Genomic DNA, 23,109 nt, shown 5'->3' on the forward strand with positions numbered 1-23,109 from the left:
TTAAACTTTTTTTGTTATGATGCACTGCCTTGTTTCCCCATCTGACTATCAATCTGAAGAAAAGACGTTGACACAAATCTCCATAAGCCATAACTGCTTTGGACGTTTCAGGTGGAGCACCCTTTTTTTGTTCATCACATTTGAATATGTTTTGAAAATGTTCCTACTTTGCTCGCCCCGGGAAATTCTCTGGGGGCGAGAAAGCCCATTTCCTGCTGCTGGCTCCAGCGCCGAGCGTGAAATCTTATTACCACCGCCACTGTACCCTTGCCCCGACATCAAAACGCTCTCGTGCGGAATGACGACGGTTTCCATTTACGCGGTTCAACCACGCCTGGGCAGAGTTCACCGATGGGCAGTGTAGGAAGGTCGCAGAGAGGACTGGGGGCAGGGTTTTGAATTTCAAGGGGCTGGTTGGGGTGCATTAATGGGAGCAAAAATGCTATGACAGTGGGAATGTGCAATTGTATTCAAAGCGTAGGAAACAAATAAACAATTGGTATACAGTGAGAGCAAATACAAAACTTACATGAAAAAATGACGGAGAAAAAAAAAATCTAAATAGTAAATATAATCAAATAAAGCTTAGTTACTAGTAGCGCAGTTGTGGATAGTAGCCAAGTGAGTAAATCTTTATTTCACATCACTTTATTTTGATATGTACGTATTTATTTGTTCATATTCTGCATTTTTAAAGCAACACTTTTTAAAAACGATTCCTTCATGTATTTCAAGGGAACCATTATACTGAATTATTCATTTATTATTTAATGTAAGTTATTTTAAATTGTGTATTTTTATCATTGAGAGAATCATTTCATTTTTTAAATAATTTGAATATAGATACGAAAATATACAAAACGCAAAGTCCTTTACATATGTCACCAAAGCAAAGGATGTACAGATATTGCCACAAGGTTTGCTTTTCAACAACAGTATGAAAGTCACAAGTGATGCAATGCATACTGTAATTTTTCCCAGTGATTTAGCATCTGGTGGGGGAGGAATTCTGAGTCAGATCAGGCTTCTCCTGCTACTGTTAACAATGGAAACCAGTGCTGTTTCATGTAGGGGGAAAAGAACGGCCTGGAAAATGCTGCCATGTTGTGTTTGCCCAAGAAACACCAGAGGAAGTGGTGCCCCGACAACCCTGGCGGTTCAGGGAAAAAGACAAATCCTTTATTAACAGTTTACTTTTCCACGTTTCACTACTTCAAGGATTTGCACCGTGCGATGTATTTTGCATTCTGATAGGCTAATGATTATTAGTATTTGACAGTAAAGTAGTTATTTGTGACAAAAAATGAATTCACTATCTTTAGTTGTCAAACAAATGCTGGAGCATTTAAAAAGGGGTTGTTCTTTGATTTTAGAGAGTTTTTCATTGAAAATAATTGTTTAAAAAAATAGTTTATTTTGCTATATATATTTTCTAGTAAAATAAAAATAACAGTAACACTGTTATTTAACGACAAACTGCTGATTTCAAACATGATTTCCTTATCTCAAAAATGTTGTAAAATACATGTTTGTACAACATTTTTAAAAACAAATGGCAAAATAATGAAAACATGTGTTATGTATTGATTTTATTGATGGTTGTTCATTTATTTGTTCATTGATTTATTATTTTTAATTTTTAGAACAAAGAATATTACAGTTGAGAAGCTGATCGTTTATGTGACCTATTTTGCTATAATCATACAACTGGACTGTTTGCATTTTAGTTAGCCAAGTAATGGCATTTTTAGTGAAACTGAGAAAAAATAATTACAGTTATGTGAGTCAGAGCTGTTGCTTATTCTTTGTGTATTTCTGGAAAACCATCAAAAATGATAACGGTCAACATGGTGGTACGCAGCCTTTCTCCGGCCTATAACAATTTGCACATGGCATGTTTGTAAACGTTTTATGGGTCAGACCATACCATATGGTCAAGTTTAATGACGATGACACATAAAATCTTGGAGATTGGTGGCCTAATTCTGAACATTCCTATAATAGAATAGAGTAGTCTTTATTGCCATTGATGCAGTGAGAATCTTTTGCAATGAGATTAGACGCGACCCCACGGGATAAACAAGATAAACACATAACATACGACTGAAAAGAGAAAAAAATACATATAATGATGTCGGGATAAGCAGGTAAAACTAATTAAAAGGTAGTGCATGGTGACTGGCTTAAGTTGTAAGTGCAATTTTCTTCCTTGAAAATGGGCTTAGATAATGCCGTTTTTCTTGCAGTTTTTGCTAAAGTCGGTTTACTGGATTGGCTTCGGACAAGCATACCTAACTGCCACTTTTGTTTCCTTATTGCCTCTTGTCTGCTTTTCAACCCCATCTTGCCAGAATTCTAGTCGAGGCTTATAAATTACCCAGGGGCATATTTATATTTTCGACGTTACTGCAAGCTGATAAGCGTCAACGTCGACGACGGATGCAAATGTGATGACACCGGCTGAGATTTGCGACTATCAAAATGAGAACAGGGTGACGGCAGGGTGACGAGCGATGTGGAAGAGAAGGAGCTGTCACGATTGATGGAGTGAAACGGGCTGAGGAGCTTTTTTTCTATTTCTATTCAACTCCTATCCGAGGAAGTGAAGCGAAACACATACACACGCAAGGAGCGGCAGAAACGTGTGAAGCGCGCATACGCATGAACGGTCAAGCAAAATGGAGCCGAGAAAGCGGGCGCCGAATGTGGGCAAACACGGGCGGTAAGTATAGGGAAACAGACGGCCTGACGCAGTCGACCACAAAGCGTACCGTTTTGTGATGGCTGGCGAAGATAAACGTATGATAAAGTGCAATGGTGCGCCTGCCAATTCTAATTTTGTTTTGCGGCTGGCTTGAGCACCTTCACAAGCTCTCCCGCCAACATTGTGTTTGTCCTTGCTCGACAGTGAAGCCGTGAGTGACGTGACTTGGGACTTTTGAGGTACGAGAAGTCATTCTGATAACAGGGTTCGTACATTATTTCATGAATCCAAGAACTTCTTAAGAACTTTCAAAGCTGATTTTTTTATTTCTTCATTGTCATTAAAATAATAAACCCTGTGTGAATCATTTTTTTAGTATTTCTTGTGCATTTATCAAGACATGTGATTTTTAGATCTTGAGTAAATCGCAAAAATATTTGTACATCCGAAAAATAGGTGTTTAAATATTTTTGAGACAACTCTACCCATATAAGTGTTGGGTAAAATGACGGTAATATGTAGCTAACATTTTCAGTTGCAGGAAGGTCTTCCCGATACAAATTACCACTGGAAAACGCTACCTTAATTTTCTAATCCTAATAAATTTAATCCTTGTACTAATACACATTTCATAGTAACATGTTTAACATGCACCTGTCCTTTTGGGTGTGACCTATAGGCGGTGATGACGCTTCAGAGGACAATGTTTAAAAATGAAATAATTTGCTGTTAATCACGAGGGAAAATTCGATGGCAAAGCAAAGCCACCAGAGAACAATGAGACTTTTACGAATAAGGTCTCACTCACTCACTCACTCACTCACTCACTCACTCACTCACTCACTCACTCACTCACTCACAGCCTACCTCCCACCCTCCCTCCCTCCCTCCCTCTGTCCCTCCCTCCCTCACTCCATCACTCCCTCTCTCCCTCCCTCCCTCCCTATTTTATTTGTTAGAGACACCCCTGAGTGTCAAAGTTTAGTTGTTGGTATGTGCAATTGAAAATATTAATTGCAGTGGTTAGCGTGAAAATAGAATTAATTGTAGGAACACACACTGTCCTAAGGTATGCGTATGTTAGCATGTGTGCTCCTTTCTACCTGTGTGTCACCGTCAATGCATTTGGCATCACAGCTAACCTTTTTAATCATTAAAAAAAAAAAAAAAACAGACGAGTAGGTGCTGCACGTAGAAAAAGGGCTTTTATCTCAGGTAATAACTGCCTAAAGGTTACACAGGGCAGGAATCAGCGGAAGCCGTCGCTGTCCGTCACAGACGCAGAAAAGAGGTCGACAGCGCGCCGTTGTTAGCTGCCTCTCGGTTTAAAATTAGCACTGGTGAGGCGGGCGATGTGTGGGCTGCGGCTTAAAAAGAGGTGCTTGTTGCGCCCACTCCCATGCACGCGCACATGCACAGAGCTGCTCTTGTAGCATTGCGGCGTAGCGTTGGAGGCGAGCGGCAGCCACAGATAAGAGGCCAGGGAGAAAGGATAGCGATGCAGACAGAATTCCACATCCAGTCCCGCTCAGGTTTGAGTGATACAATAAAAAGTCAAAGAACGTTTTTAATTTGCACATGACATTGGCTTTTCGCTAAGACCAAAAAAAATGCTCAGGAGTGAACATGGCCTGCTGTCAATCATGTGTGTAATGTTATATCTTTGATTCACTTCACCCCATCTGGCACATGTAAACCCGTAAAAAAACTGAAAAAAATTAAAAATAAAATGTATGTATACAGGTTTGAGTGATACAGTAAAAAGTCAAAGAATGTTTTTAATTTGCACATGACATTGGCTTTTCGCTAAGACCAAAAAAATGCTCAGGAGTGAATATGCCCTGCTGTCAATCATGTGTGTAATGGCAGTTAGGTATGCTTGTCCGAGGCCAATCCAGTAAGCGCACTAAGAACCCATTTCATTGTTTAATATCTCGTGCATTAATTTAAAATGGTTGGTGTAAAGTGTAAGGAAGAGGTTAGCCGTTTATTTTAAAACAAAGTTGGAATAAAAAAGCTTGATGCGTTTGAGAAAATGGTCGGAACGCTTTTTTTTGGCCACTATTTACCGCGGAGTAGGACCTCTGGAAGCGCAAGTCCCATATTATATTATTAAATGTTTATTTTTTTAGAAAAAAACAGTACAGATTACTTATACAAGCCTTAAACATACAAAATGTAGTACTGAAGCAAGAACAGCCTGGTAGAGCCCATCCCTTTCCAGGCCCATTTTTTGGTTTGGGGTCTGTCTACCTGTCTGAATTCAGAAATAATTTCAGTTTTTTTTAATGTAAAAGAAGATTATAAACAGGAAGGGTGTGTCAGCGCATGAGTTTGTTTTTATTTTTCCACTTAAATCTTGAACTTCACAAGCATCGCTTAAGTTTGACAAATAAGATAAACAAATACGATTTCGAAATGTGACACTTCAGTGTGCAAATCAGTGTGCAGGTTGTAGCGTTTGTTGTGTGTCAACAGAATCGTGGTGTGGGGGAAAGACAGGTTGGGAGGAGAGGATAGGGTGAGAAAACGCTGTTGGAGCTTTAGTCTATTTTTTTTCGCTTTTTTTTCTGGGTGTCTGGCCTTTCCCATTTGGCGACGTCCTGGCAGGCCCGTGCAGGTTGCCCGCTGACTTAATGGAGGGGAACTGACTGGCACGTCAAAACTCGTTTGGAATGGGCAAAACTTTCATGGAGTGCAACTGAAAAAAAGGAAACAGAAGGCCAGAAAGCTAAAGGCCAGAACAACAGATTTTAGAGAGCTAGTGAGAGAAAGGGCGAGGTAATCGTGGAGTGGCAATTTGTGAGATGTGTTAATTGTGTACGGTTGGCGCAGACCGTAGCTGCTATGCACGACATGTCGGGGTCGCCTCAAGTTCAACATGGCAGCTTCCCGCTAGGGGAAAAGAAAGAGTTGTGTGAGTGGTGAACGTACCGGAAGAGAGTGGCTCAAAACAGGCATTTAGTGTCGAGATTTGAATGCCAAAGTGGCATCAGGAAATTAGGTACATAATGGTGAATAGGGATGCTTAAATTGTACTCTTTGTTTTTTGTTAACCTCGTGTGAAAATGGCACTACTGAATTCCCCCCACCCCAATTTTTTATTGTATGCATGAGAGCTAGGAAGACGGTCTCAGTTATTCCTTTTTAATTCACATTTCAATATTAGAATTGTTAATGTAATTTAAACAATTGTACTGTTGCCATGAAATGTTGGCCTTAACTAATTACATACCTAGAATGCAATAAACTATGTACTGACTTACTCTAAGGCCATTATCACATAAGGTATTATTTTGAAATCCAGTATATTTTCGTTAATTTTCCATTGAAGGTTAGGCCATTATCACATAAGAAATCTGTAAAATCTGTAACAAAATTGTTATCGATTTTTTGCTAATTAACCATTTCAGCAAACTCATTATGTGGCATCGATACTAATTAAATCATGATTTTAAAAAATGACTAATAAAGTGTAACTACTGTTCTCAGAATGTAACAGTTTTTAACCTTTTTCTAAAAAAGCAATTATTGTCAGTAATGCCATTTCAAGTTTGTCTTTTCTTCTTGGTATTTGCAATAATATAATCATAATATATATTATTCTTTCTAATTATACTAGTAGTATTACTGTATTTGTGTGTTTTTTTCAAAAACCCTTAAAAATGAGATCTTACGACCTTGACAGTTTTCAAATTTGAAGTATAAGTTATCTGATTTTACTATATATTGAGACTCCTTGTGATAAAGGGCTATACAAATAACGATGACTTGACTATATGTTTCACTTTTTTTTCCTTTAAATGAAAAAAAAAAATCCTTAAATCGATATGGCGGCAGACTCCTTAAATAATTTATTATCGACCCTCCTGAGAATAAGCGGTTTAGATAATGGACGGATTGATACAAATTTGGTTTTTCATAAGATATATAAACAAATAAATACAATGGGAAGAATTATTATATCCTAAATTGGACAAATATTACACTATTTTTGTAATGGAAAAGAAAAGTTTGAAACATAGTAATATAGAAGCATTATTAAGCGGTTTGTGTCCGGTGAGGCAGAGTCAGATTTACAAAGAAATAAACGTTTACTTGTCTTACTTTAGCTTGCAAAAGCAGTCTATGCTGTGCTTCTTTTTAATACAAGCATCAATAAAAAAGTAATCCTACATTATGAGGAAAGCTAATGCAAGGGTAAAAAATAAATACTGAATGGGTTCACTAGCTGTTAGTTTGCTAATACTATCACTATTATTGTTTGGGGCTGAGGTGTGTGCCACATCTGGATCCTTGGTCTCACTATCAGCCTCTGCCAAAAGGCAAGAGACAAGAGAATTGCATGCCTCACACTTCATCTGCATATGCTTAGCACAGTAATACTGTTTGTTGCATATGATCTTTATCAACTACATTCTTTAAAAATCTGCAATTTTAAAAAAGAACATCCAAATACTGAATTAAAATGAGAAAGAACTTTAACACTGAATAAATATAATGATTGAGTAGATTTTTTATTTTACATTAACATGATGGCAGGTGAGGCTGTGCCTCCTCTCAATGCACGCCACTGCATAAACAAGGCAACTAAGCAAACTTTTACGCTAAAAGGATGACTTTTTTAGTGTGTAATAATAATAATAATAATAATAATAATTTCCTTGTATTGTCATTCTGTGTAACAATGTACACAGAACGAAATGTCGATTGCACCTGACCCGTTGTAGCGAGCCGATGCAGCCGCAGCCAACAGAGGGCGCCGCCGACCACTTTTTAAGTCTTAGGAATGACTCGGCCGGGGCGCGAACCACCGACCTCCCAGTCTCAAAGCGGGCGCCTTACCATCTAGGCTACTGAGCTGGTTATGCAGCATTACAATAAAAGTCATGATATTGAGTGCTCTGATCATTTTAAGGGTCCCACAGAACATACTTATGAGTGTTTTTATCCTTTTGGGATTATTAAGTGTTAAGGGAGGCCACCATTTAAAACATTAAGGATTTATAATTTCATTTCAAGTAGACGCACCCACCCACTCCCTGTATGATTTCCTAATCCTGCTGTTTATCCAACCAGAGGCTTGACATTTAACCTCAAACAACTAATGATAATCATTTGATGTCTTCTTCTCACCACACCCACAATTTTCATTACAAAAGATTGTCCCATTGCCCAAAAAAATCCTACTTAGTCGGCTGACCTTGCCAGTGTGCAACGGGGTGAAGACGACGGGATATTTACGACTGTTAATGAGGGTTAATGGCCCCCCTTCGCTCAAGGGCGTGCGTTGTGTTATTTGCTGAAGAAGCGGAGCTCTACCCCTGCTGCTGTCCTGAAGCGTGGACCGGCATGAGAGTGGATGAAAAATGGGATGTTTTTTCCCAGGCGGCGGAGGGCGATACGCCAATGCGTGTTCCATTTATGTTTGCAGCCAGCAGAGTTGTTAGTTTATTTGGCTTTGTAAGACAGTCATCGCACAACAAATACAAAACATGGTGTAGGATTGGAGGACAAATGTAAAAACAAGTGTTTATCTTCTGCTTAGGTGTAGGCATCATTTGTATTCCGAGCGATATTCAACTGACTAACAACTGACTTTATTAAAAAGGGGCACTTTTCAGTGTACAGTGGCAGTTGGACTTACAAGCGTGCCAACTTAAAAAAAAAATGCTAGAATTGAAAACAAAAGGCATTTTAAATAGGATTGTTTTCTTATTTTACTATTTTTGTCACTCAATTTAAAAAATATATATATATATTTGTTCAAAAGATGAGATTTTTTTAAATGAGCATGGAAGAAGGCTAATACGAAAATATATTTTTTTATTTTACTTGAATTAATTACAATAAGCATCATCACGATGAAAATGCTTAAAAAATATATTTTTTCTTAATTCTAAAACTATTTTTCAAGTAGAATAAGACAAACAACATTTAAATTGAACACGTAATGACATGTTATTTTGTTCATCTTCACATATTTTTTTTATCTTATTTTACTCAAATACTTCTTAAAAGGAACTATACGATAAAATAAAATGTCATTCGAATCATCATGGATTGTAAATTATGAATTATTGTTATTATAACAATCAATGTTGTTTTTCTCGTTCTAGCTGAGCTAGAATAATTTGTTAACTTTTAGCAGGGTTGGTGCTTATTTTTCACGGACAGATTTTTGCACTTATGAAGGACTTAACAAATGTAAAAATGTCTCCAGCATTTTTAAAAGAAGAAATCCAGTACAAATCTGGTGTGTTTCAGATCAACAAAACATTTGTGATTTGCGTGTGCATTTATCAAGACATATCGTCTTTAGATGTTGAGTAAATTGGTTAGATGAAGTTCTTCTGACTACAATTTACCATTTGAAAACGCTACCTTAATTTTTTGCATGGCTCTTAATAAATGTCTATAATTGATATGTAATCCTTGCACTAATACACATTTTAGATCTCCCTGTTTAGGTGAAACATGCACTTAAACCTCTTGTGGGAGACCTGTAGATGATGCTTCATAGGACAATGGCATAAAAAAGAATACCATCATAAGGGAAACAAATGCAACGGCAAAGTGAAGCTACCAGAGACCAATGTCTGAGTCACTTTTAAGCAGACTTGTTGGGAAAAGCCTAAACAAGTACTTCAACCAAAATTCAAGCAGATTTCAATTCTTGTAAATGTAAATGCATTTATATAGCGCTTTTCAAGTCAATAAAGACCTCCAAAAGCACTTTACAATGTGTTTGACACTTTTCCCTTTTACACACTAACCGATAGCAGCGTCAGCCATGCAAGGCAACTACCTGCTATCGGGGGTATTAAGGATTCGGAGGAGCCGGGAATTAAACTAGTTAAGATAATTCAAGCACCCATACGAACACTGTTTGTGCCATAGTTTAAAAATCCCCCTTCAAAAAATAAATGCAAATAATCTCACAACACAAAACTCATATTATGGGTTCACTAATGTACATATATTTGCTAATTTAAGAATGTGACAACTCAAGGCAGTACACCAAAAAACCTCACATAGAAAAGGTGCCAAAACGAATTGTAGGTAGATACTTTCCCCTTTTTTTAACATTATCATGATGTTGGAGGCAATTTCAAAGCAAATGTCACATGAGGAGAGAAAATGAAGAGGGAAGTCGACAGAGAGACAATTGTGTGCGTAAATGTGAGGGGGGAAATGAAGCGGAAACTACTCTACAATGGACGCAAAAGAAAATTGATGATTGCAAAAAAAAAGGGGGGGTGGAGGTGGCACAGCCGGGGACAAAGTACCTGCTCCTCGGCCAAGACCACGTCGAGGATGTTGGGCTGCCCACGCGGTTCGCCGTTCTCAACCAGCGTGTAGGCCACCTGGTAACCTCGGATCTGGCCGTGCTGTTTGCTCTGCAGCGGGGGCTTCCAGGTCACGCGGATGGCCGTGGAGTTGACTGCCTCGGCCTCCAGCTTGCGGGGCGGTGCTCCCGGCACTGGGGAGAGAAAACAGAAAGTGTCGAAAATGATGAGTTTGCCATCTTCGCTCTGCTTTGATGAGAGCTAGGACTGGGCGAAAAGGATTAAAAAAGCAGCGTTGGCGGCGGATCAGCAGCGACTTTGGACCAGAGAGAATGTGGGCCAGAGTGTGGGCGGGGTGACGGCGTGGAAATGAGCTGAACTTCAAAAAAGATTCATTACAGGCTGATTTCTCTGAGGAGTAGCAAACAAACGAAAAAAAGGAAGAGGGAGCACAGGGTGCGCTGCTCCACTTTAAAACCTGGATAGTGCGTAAACACTCAGAAAAGACAGTGACACAGAGGCAAGCCCCAAGGTGAGGAGACATAACCTGAAATACATTTGCATAAGTTGAAAACAGGAGAAAAGGGAAAGCATCGTCGAAAAACATGGAGCCCCTTTGTAGCAGCTTGTTATTGATCAGCAAACGACACATAAAGAAGGGAGTTTGGGAGGAAAAGGAAGACATGTCTTGCATCTAATTTGCATAAATTCAGGAATACAATTTTGGATCTGTAAATAAATAGCGGTACTGTTCTGGCAAATTATTGTATTTTCCGGACAATGAAGTGCAGCTAAAATCCCGAATTTGGTTGAAAATTTGAGAGTGCATCTTATAACCAGGTGCACCTTGTAAACCGTTGAACACAGTACATAAGATTAGTAATGTCCAGTACTCTATAGGTATGTGTTACGGCACAGGTGTCAAACAGTAGGCCCGCGGGCCATATCAGGCCCGCTAAGGGATTGAATCCGGCCTGCGAGACAACACTCAGGGAAGCACAAGAGAAAAACAAGCTGCAGGGTAAAATATGTCAACTTGATGTTGCCAAAGCCAGGTGCCTCTCACAAAGACACTGTACTTGTATTTATTTCTCTCTTTCTGTCTCTTCCACAGCTTTTCTCCCACTCTGTCTCTTTCACTCTCTGTGCCTCTCTTTTTCTCTTCCTTTGTTGCTCTTTGTCTCTTTCTCTCCCTGTGTTTTTTTAAGGGTTAGGGTTACCTACCCTGCCCTTCGCGCTTTCTTTTCTCTCCTTCTGTCTTTCTATTTCTCTTTGGATTTCTTTCTTCCTCTCCCTTTCTTCCCCCCTCTCTAACGACTACTCTTTTTATCTATTTTGTTTCTCACGCTCTCTCCCTCTCTCTCTTTCTTTGTCCCACTCTCTCTCTTCTTTTCCCTCCCTCTTTCTCTTATTTCTTTATCTCTCTTTTTCTTTAATCTACTAGTCCGGCCCCCGACAGAATGTTTGTTCTTTCGTGTGGCCCCCCGAGTAAAAATGTGTTTGACACCCCTGTGTTACAGTATAGAACCACACCTATGTGATGATAGTGCAAATTGAAAAACATTGTTCGCTATGGGAATTGAACCCGAGTCGCAGCAATTTAACAATAGATCACCAGTGGGATGGGTGACATATAAAGTATAAGGCAATTTTACACGATGCCAGAAACATTGATTTTGAAGGAGTGTTAGAGAAAGTGAAAAACAGAAATTCTTTCAAAAAACAACTATACAAGCTCTTTCACTTACGTTTACCTTTTGAACCGCAAAACTATTAACATACAGGTGAAGAGGTGTTCTGTTCAACCTTTCCAGATGTACTATGTAAATCAGTGTTTCTGGCACTATGAGTAAAAATAGTGTAATAATGAGATAAGATCTCATGCCTGCTCATATGTTATTTGTATCACTGGTGGTCTAGTGGGTCAAGTGTCGGGGATTATGGTTCTAAGATTAATAAAACATACCAGTGTGCAGTTATAAAATTGCTGTGCCGCAATTATGAAAGCTTTAGTGCATATGATCTGGCACTGTCCTTAGTTTGGCCTTTTGTGTACTTTCTATGAAGTTACTATCTTTGATTTTTGCATTTCGGAGATGGAATAAGAGCTTGCTCTGTCCACTCCACGCATCGGCCCGGTATTGCAGTACCTCCGGGAACGGTGCATTCGCAATGATCGCAGCAAGGCTTTAGGGCTAGGACCTTAGCTTGGCCTTTTGGCTGAGAGTAAGTGTCCCGGCTCCTAGGCTTTGTAGCGTATTATGAACTGACCGATAACGGATAATGGATAATGAATAACGAAGATAGATCAATAACCCTTAAAAACCCCCCTCACTGCCACTACTTTTGTTTGGTTTCCATTGGAAACAATGTTTTGCAAGCCTCATCGAATGAACAACCTTTGCATATATTATAAGTTTATAAAGAGCTCAACATTCATACTTAAAATCGCGCGGATCGTTAAACTTTCAATTGTATGTGCCTTATAGTCGGGTGAGCTTTATGTATGAATATGACAATTTTGTGGTAGGATGCGCTTTATAATCAGGTGCGGCTCATATGCGTAAATTACGGTATTTATATCATTTCATGTAGCAGTTTTTCAAGTTCTAAGTGCCAGGCCAAGGAAAAAAAGTGTAATTTATTGTGTGGATAAAACAATATTGAATTGGTAAAAAGATTGTGAGTATGTCTGCTTATGCGACTGCACCTACCATCCGGCTGCGTTTTCATCTTGACCGGGGCACTCTCGGGGCCTGGCCCCGCCTCGGTGTGGGCACGCACCCAGACCTGATACTCGGTCCAGCGCTCTAGGTCCTGGATGACGTAGACCGAGGCGGCGGCGCCGATGCCGCTCACCTCTTGGCGATCCGTATCTTCGCCGCTCAGCGCTTGGTAGCTAATTGTGTAGCTGACGATGATGCCATGGCGGCGGCCGGCCGGCGGCGCCGCCCAACTAACCTTTAAGCTGGTGGAGCTGAGGCTGAACAGGTGCACGTCCTGGGGCGGAGCTGAGGGGGCTGGAAAAGGAGGATGGGAGCACAATCACAAGGGAAGGGATGGGGGGTGGGAAGTGGATCAAGCAAACATGAAATAAAACTAAAACGAGCAAACTGAAGGCAAAAAAATCAGGAAGCTTTTTGTTGTCTTTTGAATAGGAGATCAAAAGTATTGGGGCATGTAGCAGGGGCGTACAGTGTTCTGCAGCTCAAATATTACATTCTTATCCTATTAGCAGGAAACATAGCTTATTTCAAGCATCATTTTACTTTCTCAACTTTCCTTTGTAAATAATACAAGTAATCCCTGAAATCAACAACATGTTCTCATGTAGAATATAGTGGATATGTTTTTACAGTTTAGGAACTATTTTCCAAGATTAAATATAAAATAAAATAAGCTTATCTCTCTGCCATATTAGAACATTTTACTAAAAGGTGCTGTACTGAATGTGGAACTTTTGCACTTGCTAGAATTCATCATAATATTAACATGCTATCAACAAGTCAAGTAATGCATTATTTTTTTCTCGTTGCATGGAATTTTATAATGGAGCATTACCTAGGTATTGATACTTCTATTCAAAAGGAGCCAGTCGCAGACTTAATCTCTAAGTAAAGGTAGGACCATAACATTTTTTTCTACGCTCCAGTTTATATATTGCTTTCTTACTGTGCCAATCAAATGAAGGATAAGGTTAAGGTACATAAATTCTATAATCTGACTGTGCTTCATCAGACACACATCTCATAGCACTTCACTGGTCTATACAGAGATGCTCAAAGCTAATGTAAAAACTGGTCCTTATTTTTAAGCCCAGTATTAGCTGTAGAATTAAGACAGTTTGATGTTGTGAAAATGTTGAAAAGAACAAGGTCTCTCAAACGGTTAACGGTGTGTGTACCAATACTTTTGTTCATTAAGCAAATTGAGCAATATGGACACAAAAAGCTTCCTGAGACACTAAGATGCTTCCTCTGGATTTGGAGTTGTGCTCGATTACACGGACGTCCTTGTGTGCGTATTGTAGCACTTCACATTACGCATGGGACCGTGAAACAATGACAACAGCGGGGGCAGAATATAAAATGTCCCGGAGAATTTTACAGGTCAGTGTTTTCATATAGATGTAATTTACCCTGAACTGCTCCCGCTGCTCCCTCGACGAGCGAGCAAACAACTGCGAACAAGTGTCAAGCGATGTTTGCACGTCGTTGCCCGAGAAGCAGCGCAGCGGCTGTGCCGGTTTTACCATTCTACGCCGAGACGTGCTCGGACAAAGACGCTGCTCATCCTTCGTTAAGGCTGATTAACAGCCAAGGCGAGAACGCTCACGAGTCCAGAGGTAGGCATCGGAACATAACGGCATGCAGCTATTTTTCTCACAACACCTATTTAGCACCACAAAGGGGAAATAAGACCAGATATAAAGCCAGGATGCGTATGAAGTGCCCTTCTTAAGATGCGGTGTGATGAACACTGAGCTCCAAATGGGAACCTGATGAGTTAATTAACCCCAAAGGACATGTTGTGCTGTTCCCGCTCTTTGCAAGTTCTTTTGAATGAAATGTGGCTTGATAGGGCCGAGAAAATTCTTCCTGGAACCACTTTTTCTTTCAAAATTCAGCCTAAATTGGCAGCGCGAGTCATGTGACGCAAAAAGAACATTTGGTCCTGGTCATAAAAAATTGGTGCTAAGAATAAATTATGTATATATATATATATATATATATATATATATATATATATATATATATATATATATATATATATATATATATATATATATATATATATACACATTAGTTTACTGTTTTTGAAGTATTCAGCAATAATTTACACAAAATTACAAAATGGAAGAAGAAGGTTTATTCACTCAATGCCAGGCGTTTTTTTCTCGAATCCAGGCAATTTTTTGCCATTTTGACTGATTTTGGATGACCTAAAGAACATTCAGTTCTCTGGCTATAAAGGCATAGGTCAAGAAATCTTGAACTCTCATCTTTTAGAACAAAAACTATGTGTCTACCTTTTACCATTGTTTACTAAACTGCAGTTGAACACTGCAAACTTTCAAGAAAAACAGCTTTTTGTGAAAGGACGTATTTTAAACAGAATTTTCTTTTATTCGTGATACCTCCAATATCTAAACAATGCATTTCACAAACACAAGGGCACTTTTCCCGTAACATAACATTTTATTGCTAGGAGACTGGACTAATGCATGAACTATGCATGAATGATGCATTCACTTTTGGTCAACTTTTGCGTTCCCTCAGGCGACCGCGATCGTGCAAAGAAATGTCATCCTGCTCCGACCAGACGATGATGATGGAACTTTGTCATCTTTTTATGAGAGGAATAAGCTCTGTTGGAGCGTGAACTGCCTATTACTATTTGTTTATACTTGGTACGTACCGATGAACACAGCTAAACCCTTTATTATAGTGTTTTAAAATAAAACAAGAAAAAACTATTCTTACGATTTGGCACACAGGGACAATGCTTCTGAAAATGTATTTATACTTTATGGCATAGAATGAGTTAACGTGTAAAATAAAATTGTATTTAGGTTGAATTGTCTTGATCCATTGGCAGATTATTTTCTGGAACTAACAACAGCCCATATACAGGACTGTCTCAGAAAATTAGAATATTGTGATAAAGTTCTTTATTTTCTGTAATGCAATTAAAAAAACAAAAATGTCATACATTCTGGATTCATTACACATCAACTGAACTATTTCAAGCCTTTTATTATTTTAATATTGCTGAATTTGGCTTACAGCTTAAGAAAACTCAAAAATCCTATCTCAAAATATTAGAATATGATGAAAAAGTATACAAGTAGGCTATTCAACTAATCACCTGAATCATCTAATTAACTCGAAACACCTTGCGAGGGTTTCCTGAGCCTTAAAACACTCAGCTTGGTTCAGTAAACTAAATCACAAGTATGGGGAAGACTGCTGATCTGACTGCTGTCCAGAGGACCATCATTGATACCCTCCATCAGGAGGGTAAGACACAAAAATAAATTTTTCAAAGAGCAGGCTGTTCACAGAGTGCAGTTTCAAAGCATATCCACAAAAAGTCTGTCGGAAGGGAAAAATGTGGCCGGAAACGCTGCACAACCAAGAGAGATGACCGCAGCCTTAACAAAATTGTGAAGAAGAGCCGCTTCCAGAATTTGGGGAGCTTCAAAGACAATGGGCTGAAGCTGGAGTCCAGGTATCAAAAGCCACAGTTCACAGACGTGTCCGGGAAATGGGCTACAATAGCCGTATTCCCATGGTCAAGCAGCTTCTGAACTCAAGACAACGGAAGAAGCGTCTGACTTGGGCTATGGAGAAGAAGCACTGGACAGTTGCAGAGTGGTCCAAAGTCCTCTTTTCAGACGAAAGCAAGTTTTGCATTTCATTTGGAAGTCAAGGCGCCAGAGTCTGGAGAAAGGCTGGAGAGGAGCAAAATCCAAGTTGCTTGAAATCCAGTGTGAAGTTCCCACAGTCAGCAATGGTTTGGGGAGCCATGTCAGCTGCTGGTGTTGGTCCACTGTGTTTTATCAAGTCCAGAGTAAATGCAACTGTGTACCAAGAGATTTTAGAGCACTACATGCTTCCATCTGCTGAAAAGCTCTATGGAGATGAGGATTTCATTTTCCAGCATGATCTGGCACCTGCCCACAGTGCCAAAACCACCAGTAACTGGTGCACTGACCATGGCATCACTGTCCTTGATTGGCCTGCTAATTCCCCTGACCTGAACCCCATCGAGAATTTGTGGGCTATAGTTAAGAAGAAGATGAAAGACACCAGACCTACAAATGCAAATGAGCTGAAGGCCGCTATCGAAGCATCCTGGGCATCAATAACACCTCAGCAATGCCACAGGCTGATTGCCTCCATGCCACGCCGGATTGATGCAGTAATCCGTGCAAAAGGATTCTCAACCAAGTACTGAGTGCATCAATGGACATTTTCAAATGTTTGATTTAGTTTTGCTGTTATAATTTTTTTTTTTTACTTGGTCTGAGGAAGTATTCTAATATTTTGAGATAGGATTTTTGAGTTTTTTTTCAGCTGTAAGCCAAAATCAGCAATATTCAAATAATAAAAGGCTTGAAATAGTTCAGTTGATGTGTAATTAATCCAGAATGTATGACATTTTTGTTTTTTTAATTGCATTACAGAAAATAAAGAACTTTATCACAATATTCTAATTTTCTGAGACAGTCCTGTATTTACCTCCATTTAAGGTTAATATTTGACTTATTAGTCGTCCCCTTGTTAAAGTACCTCCAAAAGGTTGAAGTCAGAAAATACAACAGTATAAATTTTCTGCCCTCAAATCCTTCACATATTATCCTCTTGAAAAAAGTCGAATGAGGAAACACAAAAAATGACATGTGCCTTGAGGGCAAAGGAAAGCGAGAGCGCCAAAAACACAAAACATAAAACTAAGATCAAATTAAAAATAACGTACTCCAGCCTGAACATTTTTGCACAAATTAGGGCTTTTTTGAGGGATAGATGACGAGTCGGCCAAATGCATAGAAAAAGGCAATCATGCGGTCCATGCATGGAGGTTTTCTTACTAAGTGGATGTGATGGTAAGTGGTGGGGACACATAAAACCTACCTTTGACGCTGAACAAGAGAACCCGGCCCTCCAATGAGCGTTAGTGCGTTTGTGACAAGGACGGCCAATGCACAGAAACCATTCGATGCTGTGCTTAAATTGACTTTGACAATGGGGTAAATCGCACGCTCGGCCACTTTTGGAACTCGCCTGCGCGTTTAAAGCGATGACCTCAGCTCGGCTGGCGGGCGGCTTTTATTTGGTTAGCGGCGGTAGCCGGGAGATCAAAAACAAAATCAAGATGAGCGACTTACTGGATTGGGCGGTGCGAGCCTCAATAGCCTGGGTGTAGACACCTAAGCCCATTTCGGAGCGGGCTGCCAGGGAGAACCGGTAGACCGTGTTGGGCTTGAGACCGTCCACAGCATAAGAGCCAGCTGGATCGAAGGTTACGTGTATCTGCCGGGTTCAGAAATCAAACAATAGAATACATTTTCCCGACAACAGTCATAAGCAGTATTTGGTGAATGCATCTGGGAACTGTGTTATTTTGTATAAAACAAAAAAGACAGTGGACCATAACATGCATTAAAAATCAGTTTCAGTTTTAATTAATAAATTGGCCAAATACACACAAAGTTAAACAAGCCTAATTTTTATGCATGTACACCATAGTGGGGAGCAAATCCCTACCCAAAAACAGGGATGGGCGCAGCCAGGCTGTACTTGCCCAATACAAACTAGAGGAAGTGTTGTCCTGTAGACCCTAACGGTCAAGGGATCTGTCAACTGTACGCTCCTGAAACAGTTCGCCAACTGAGTGGCACTTATGCTAATAGCTCATGTCGCCGTAACAGTACCCGCTAGTGCCAGTGTCTGTGATGCTAGCTGTTATTGTCTGTGACTGTGTTAGTGACTCTAAACCAATGGTAGCCTTTATCTTTTTTTCATTAAATAAACAATTTAGATAGATAGATAGAGAGATAGATAGATACTTTATTCATCCCCGAAGGGAAATTCACATTTCAATTTGCAAAAACATTAAAATTTATATGAAAAATTATTGATGAATAGCCACGAACTATGTGTGGGCAGTATGGCAAAAATATAACATTTATACAAAAGCGAAAAATGTTGTACCTTGATGTCATAATATATATATATATATATATATATATATATATATATATATATAGTTCAGTTGTTTTTTTTCAAGAAAAAAATATGAGATAGATATATGTTTTGCTTGGATGAAAACAATTGTTAATATCAAAAGCACATACAGTACTTAAATAACAAGTTTTCATCATTTTAAAACGTTTTTGTTTTAAAATGTAACTAGTGCTTAGCAGTAGCCTAAAAAAGTAAAACACAATGTCTGTGAGACAAAGTGATGTGAGAACCCCAAAGCACATTTGAGACAACCAATTTGCTGAAAAACTGTTTCCGGTGGTCTGCATTTAAGTGCGTAGAATTAGTTTTACCATTTTAAGCTTACTTTGAGTAGCAATGCTAGCTTAGCTCACGCAAGTAGTAACGTTAGCTCGGCTTCTCGCGGTCAATTTCTAGCTCAGTCAACGTCCTCTAAACGAAGTAGGTCTGGGTTTGGTTTTAAGCTAATTCAATTGATTAGACGTTTTAAAATTTGACACTTTGAAAATCATCTATAAAGTGAAGTTGAAAAAAGAAATTAAAAGGTTTAGATTAAAACATTTAAAGCTGTTGCCGATTATTAAACCTTTTACTTACAATATATATGAAATACTTGTAGTTTGGAACAAGCTATGAAAATACGTTTTATTTTCAGAAGAGATATGAATGTTAAGATAATGTTAAAAGTGGTTTGAAATAATGTATAGTTTTCTAAACCTTTTGCACCGGATGCTTTATGAAATCAAACATTCTTTAAATACTTGTTGGTCAGGACAATTTTGTGGTTGTTCAAAATCAATTTAATTGTAATCGCCCAAAATGACTGAAAAAAGCAAAATTTTGATTCTGGACATGATTATAAGATTATGTAACCATCTTTTTTAACTTAATGATCAAAGATCGCAAACCTGACCCAGGCCTATTAAAATCCCTAAAATGTGAATTCTCAGTGTAAATAATCAAACTTAGCATGGGCAGGTCAAGATCAAATTGAGGCCAGTTTTAATTTAAAAAGACAAATATACTAAAGAAGATTAATATATCAATTTTCTTTGGGTGTTATATGCTTTACAAGTCACTAGTTGTACTTTTATAAGTTGGACATTTCATTACTTTGGTTTCTTATTTTCCTTTGTGTGGTATGGTGCTGTTTTATTGTTTTTATTTTTAATATGTCTTCATTTCAAGGAAAAAAGAGAATAGGGGTAGGCACTTAAAAGCTTTGGCCTCAGCCTTCTCTCTTTGGGCACATGTTTAATTATTGTATTATTGTATTGAAGAGCTGTTTATTTTCGTGCAAATATTTTATTGTTACCCTTCATTGATGAATAAATAATTGTTTTTTTTTGTGCTATGCCTAAATAGAAAGCAACAAACAAACGCACCAACAAGGTATGTCATCTTTTGTGCTAACCTTGTTGTCCGTGCCAGCCTCCCAATACTGCAGCTCATACTTGATGATTGGGTCTTGGAGGGGCCATAGCCACGACAGCAAAACACGTGTGTCCAATTCTGTTTCGGCTGTGAAGCCCGACGGCTGGGACGGGACTGACAGAAAAAAACGGACATAAAAAGCGAATGTGGCCAAAAAGTTACGTTTTTTGGGATTGGACACTCACCTCCTTGCTGGGTTTTCACTTGTAGGACCTCTGAGGGTGGTCCGTCCCCTACGGAGGTAAAGCCCAGCACCCTCAGGCTGTAGGTGATATCAGGGGTCAGTCCTGAGATGGTGGTTAAGCTGCTGTCATCCGTGTTGTGCTTGTGCCAGGCGCTGAGTGGTGCCGCGTGGTCCGAGCTGTAGTAGATGCGGAAGCCCCGGATGTGTCCGTTGGGTTCCTCGGGCGGGTCCCATTGGACCAGCATGGTGGTGGCGCTAAGCATGCGCGCCTGGACACGAAGAGGGGGCGAGGACGGGGCCTGTTCGCCCGTGCGCGTCGCCACAGGCTCGCTGGGCGCGCCTCGGCCGATGTTGTTGACCGCCATGACGCGGAACTCGTATTCAGAGTAGGGGCTGAGCCCGCCGATGCTGTAGCGGGTGGTGGCTACGCCCTCCACCTCCTGAAAGCCGTTGTCCGAAGCTTTGGACCGATACTGGATCATGTAGTAAGACACGGGTTCCGGGTTGCCAGAGTCCCACGTAAGTGTCACGCTGGTTGCTGTTCTCTCGGTCACCGTGAGAGATACGGGCGGCTTCGGCAAGGCTGAAGGAAACACATAGTTACAGCTTTAAAAAGAGGGGGAATGTTTGTATACAAGATAGGTATATTAGTGCAAGGGTCTGCAACGTGCTGCCTGCGGGCTCCAGGTAGTCCCCTTAGAACACCAATGTAGCCCGAGGACAGGTTCTGAAAATAGCTTGCCAGTTATGGTTAATTTTGATTTTCAAGGTGTTTGATTTCTACTGGTATGATGACTCAGACATTGACTGAGCCTATTTTAATTCAACTTTTAATATTTACAACCTGTTAATATGATAGTAACTTACATAATAAGTGATCTTTTTAGAAATGCATAACAAACTGGTAACCTTACGAGCCAATCAGAAAGAAAAAGTAGCTTTTAGCAAAAGTTTGGTGACCCTTGATTTAGACCTTTACAAAGATTATCAATTTTGTTTAAAGGTTGTAAAAGTTGAAAATTAGAAGTTATCTCTATTTCTACTTCGCCTATCTTTACTTACCTTACTTTTAGTAGAGCTGTTCGAGGTGGAACACCTTAGGTTCGAGGATTGGGGACTAAAGGGTGTGCTAAAGAGTAACATCATTTTTGTCCCTGCAGATTTTTATTTGGTTTATACTTGTTGGTTTAGCATTAAAATAACCTGCCTCATAATAAAATCCGAACACCAACCGAAATCCCCTCTAAGAAATGCACATACTTGCCCGCACACGATGAATGAGTTGACTGAGGTTGCGACCATGACTTTAAGCCAGGAGATTGGCTTAAAGAGGAGATAGCTTAGTTCCACAGTCAATAAAACTCTTTTAAGAATACCTTAAAATTAAGGTAGTTAATTTATAAGATGTTTTTAGCCGTTTTAAAAATATATATTGTTCAATACCAATAAGACACTGTATTCAAGGATTGTTTTCAATGGCAAATTTTAAAAATGATTACGTTTCCCTTTTTATTTATAAATTCATCAGTTTACGTATTTAAGAATGTATGTATTCATGCAGCTTTTGTTTGTTTACTGTATTTTTGTGAATAAATAAATAAACAAATAAAATAAAAAGTAGCAGGCTGATGAAAAATGGTTGGTGAGATATGCAAATGGTCCCGGGTCCACAGTTTGGACGCCCCAGTAAGTGTTACTCAAACTTTTAAATGCAGAATGGGTAATTTTCATAGAAAAAAAACAGTAATGTAATGCTAGCATGCAGTTTTTGTTTGACGGTTTCTAGCTCATCCAGATCATTTCATCTTTAACTACCGTAAAAGGGCATACCTTTAAGTTTGCAAAAATTTAGATTATCAACCATGGACAGATGCTGGAGAAGACCTCGGCTAAATGAAAATGGTTCCCCAATCCTGCCCAGCACATGGGCCAGCAAAGAAAGAGTTTGTGCAAGAAGCCTAAATTCCCCAAAATATATATATTTTTCAATAAGACGCAAACATGCATTGTTTTTCCCCAATTATGAAAATATATTGCAAAATATTCCACGCGCCCGGGTACTTGAGGAATTTCATCTCAAATTTAACAATCTGTCTTGTTTCCTCTAGAGCTGTTATGATGGAGCAACACTTTGTAAAACAACATTGATGGAACAAAACACTTTAAAAATGATGAATCCCATTAGCACAGCATGTGAGGTCAGCTTCGAAACAGACGAAGATTGTGCCTTGGGACTGTTTTGTCTAAGTTGTATGCTCTGACCTCTAAAAGCTGCGTGACGTAGGTTTAGCTGCCGCAGTTACAACGTGTGTTCCTTCTTTTCCTTCCATCCTGTATGACAGGCAATAATTGCTTTTCTTTTGGGCTTTTTGCCAAATGTGTCGCAGTTGGTATAATTTTGTCAGTCGAAAGCTTTCCCGTTTTGTTTGCTGCAGGCTGGCGCTTGTTGGCTGCCCACTGTGTATTGTTTGGCAGGCTAGCCTGGCATTAGCGCCCATTTTGTCTGACTTGGTTTGTTAACAGCTGGCTTCAACTTTCGTCGTCCCGGACATTTTCCGTTGTTGGTATCAGTGTTTTTCGTTCGGCCTTTTTACCGCTGAGGCTGTGGCCACCTTTTTTTATCGTCCCTGCTTAACGCCCCGTCGGTGGCTTTTTGGGTGTTTTTTTGCCAATTAGCTTGCCTTTTGTTGTACTATTAATGGATCCAGCTGCAACACGAGGCCTATGCATTCCGCATAAACGATACCAAAACTTTGCTTGAAACACTCG

At 39.4% G+C, this 23,109-nt stretch overlaps 1 protein-coding gene and 1 pseudogene across 11 annotated transcripts in view; one reads left to right on the forward strand and one right to left on the reverse strand.

Moving 5' to 3' along the window:
• Positions 1 to 23,109, reverse strand: part of LOC148373607 (receptor-type tyrosine-protein phosphatase F-like) — a 317,971-nt gene that overhangs the window by 97,945 nt on the left and 196,917 nt on the right. For 8 of the 11 annotated variants that reach the window (XM_088327232.1, XM_088327216.1, XM_088327256.1 and 5 more), the window contains 5 exons: positions 20,342 to 20,923; positions 20,137 to 20,270; positions 17,885 to 18,029; positions 12,708 to 13,013; positions 9,994 to 10,187 (listed from right to left, as the gene is read on the reverse strand). In XM_088327232.1, coding sequence (XP_088183358.1) covers positions 9,994 to 10,187; positions 12,708 to 13,013; positions 17,885 to 18,029; positions 20,137 to 20,270; positions 20,342 to 20,923 — 1,361 coding nt within the window. The remainder of the gene's footprint in view (positions 1 to 9,993; positions 10,188 to 12,707; positions 13,014 to 17,884; positions 18,030 to 20,136; positions 20,271 to 20,341; positions 20,924 to 23,109) is intronic. The other 3 variants (XM_088327264.1, XM_088327272.1, XM_088327297.1) reach the window with 1 other exon arrangement.
• On the forward strand, positions 12,049 to 12,165 carry LOC148373610 (U2 spliceosomal RNA; annotated as a pseudogene).

Source organism: Urocampus carinirostris, chromosome 1 (assembly GCF_059441175.1).
Source record: "Urocampus carinirostris isolate Australia breed hairy pipefish chromosome 1, RoL_Ucar_1.0, whole genome shotgun sequence".
Lineage (NCBI taxonomy): Eukaryota > Metazoa > Chordata > Actinopteri > Syngnathiformes > Syngnathidae > Urocampus > Urocampus carinirostris.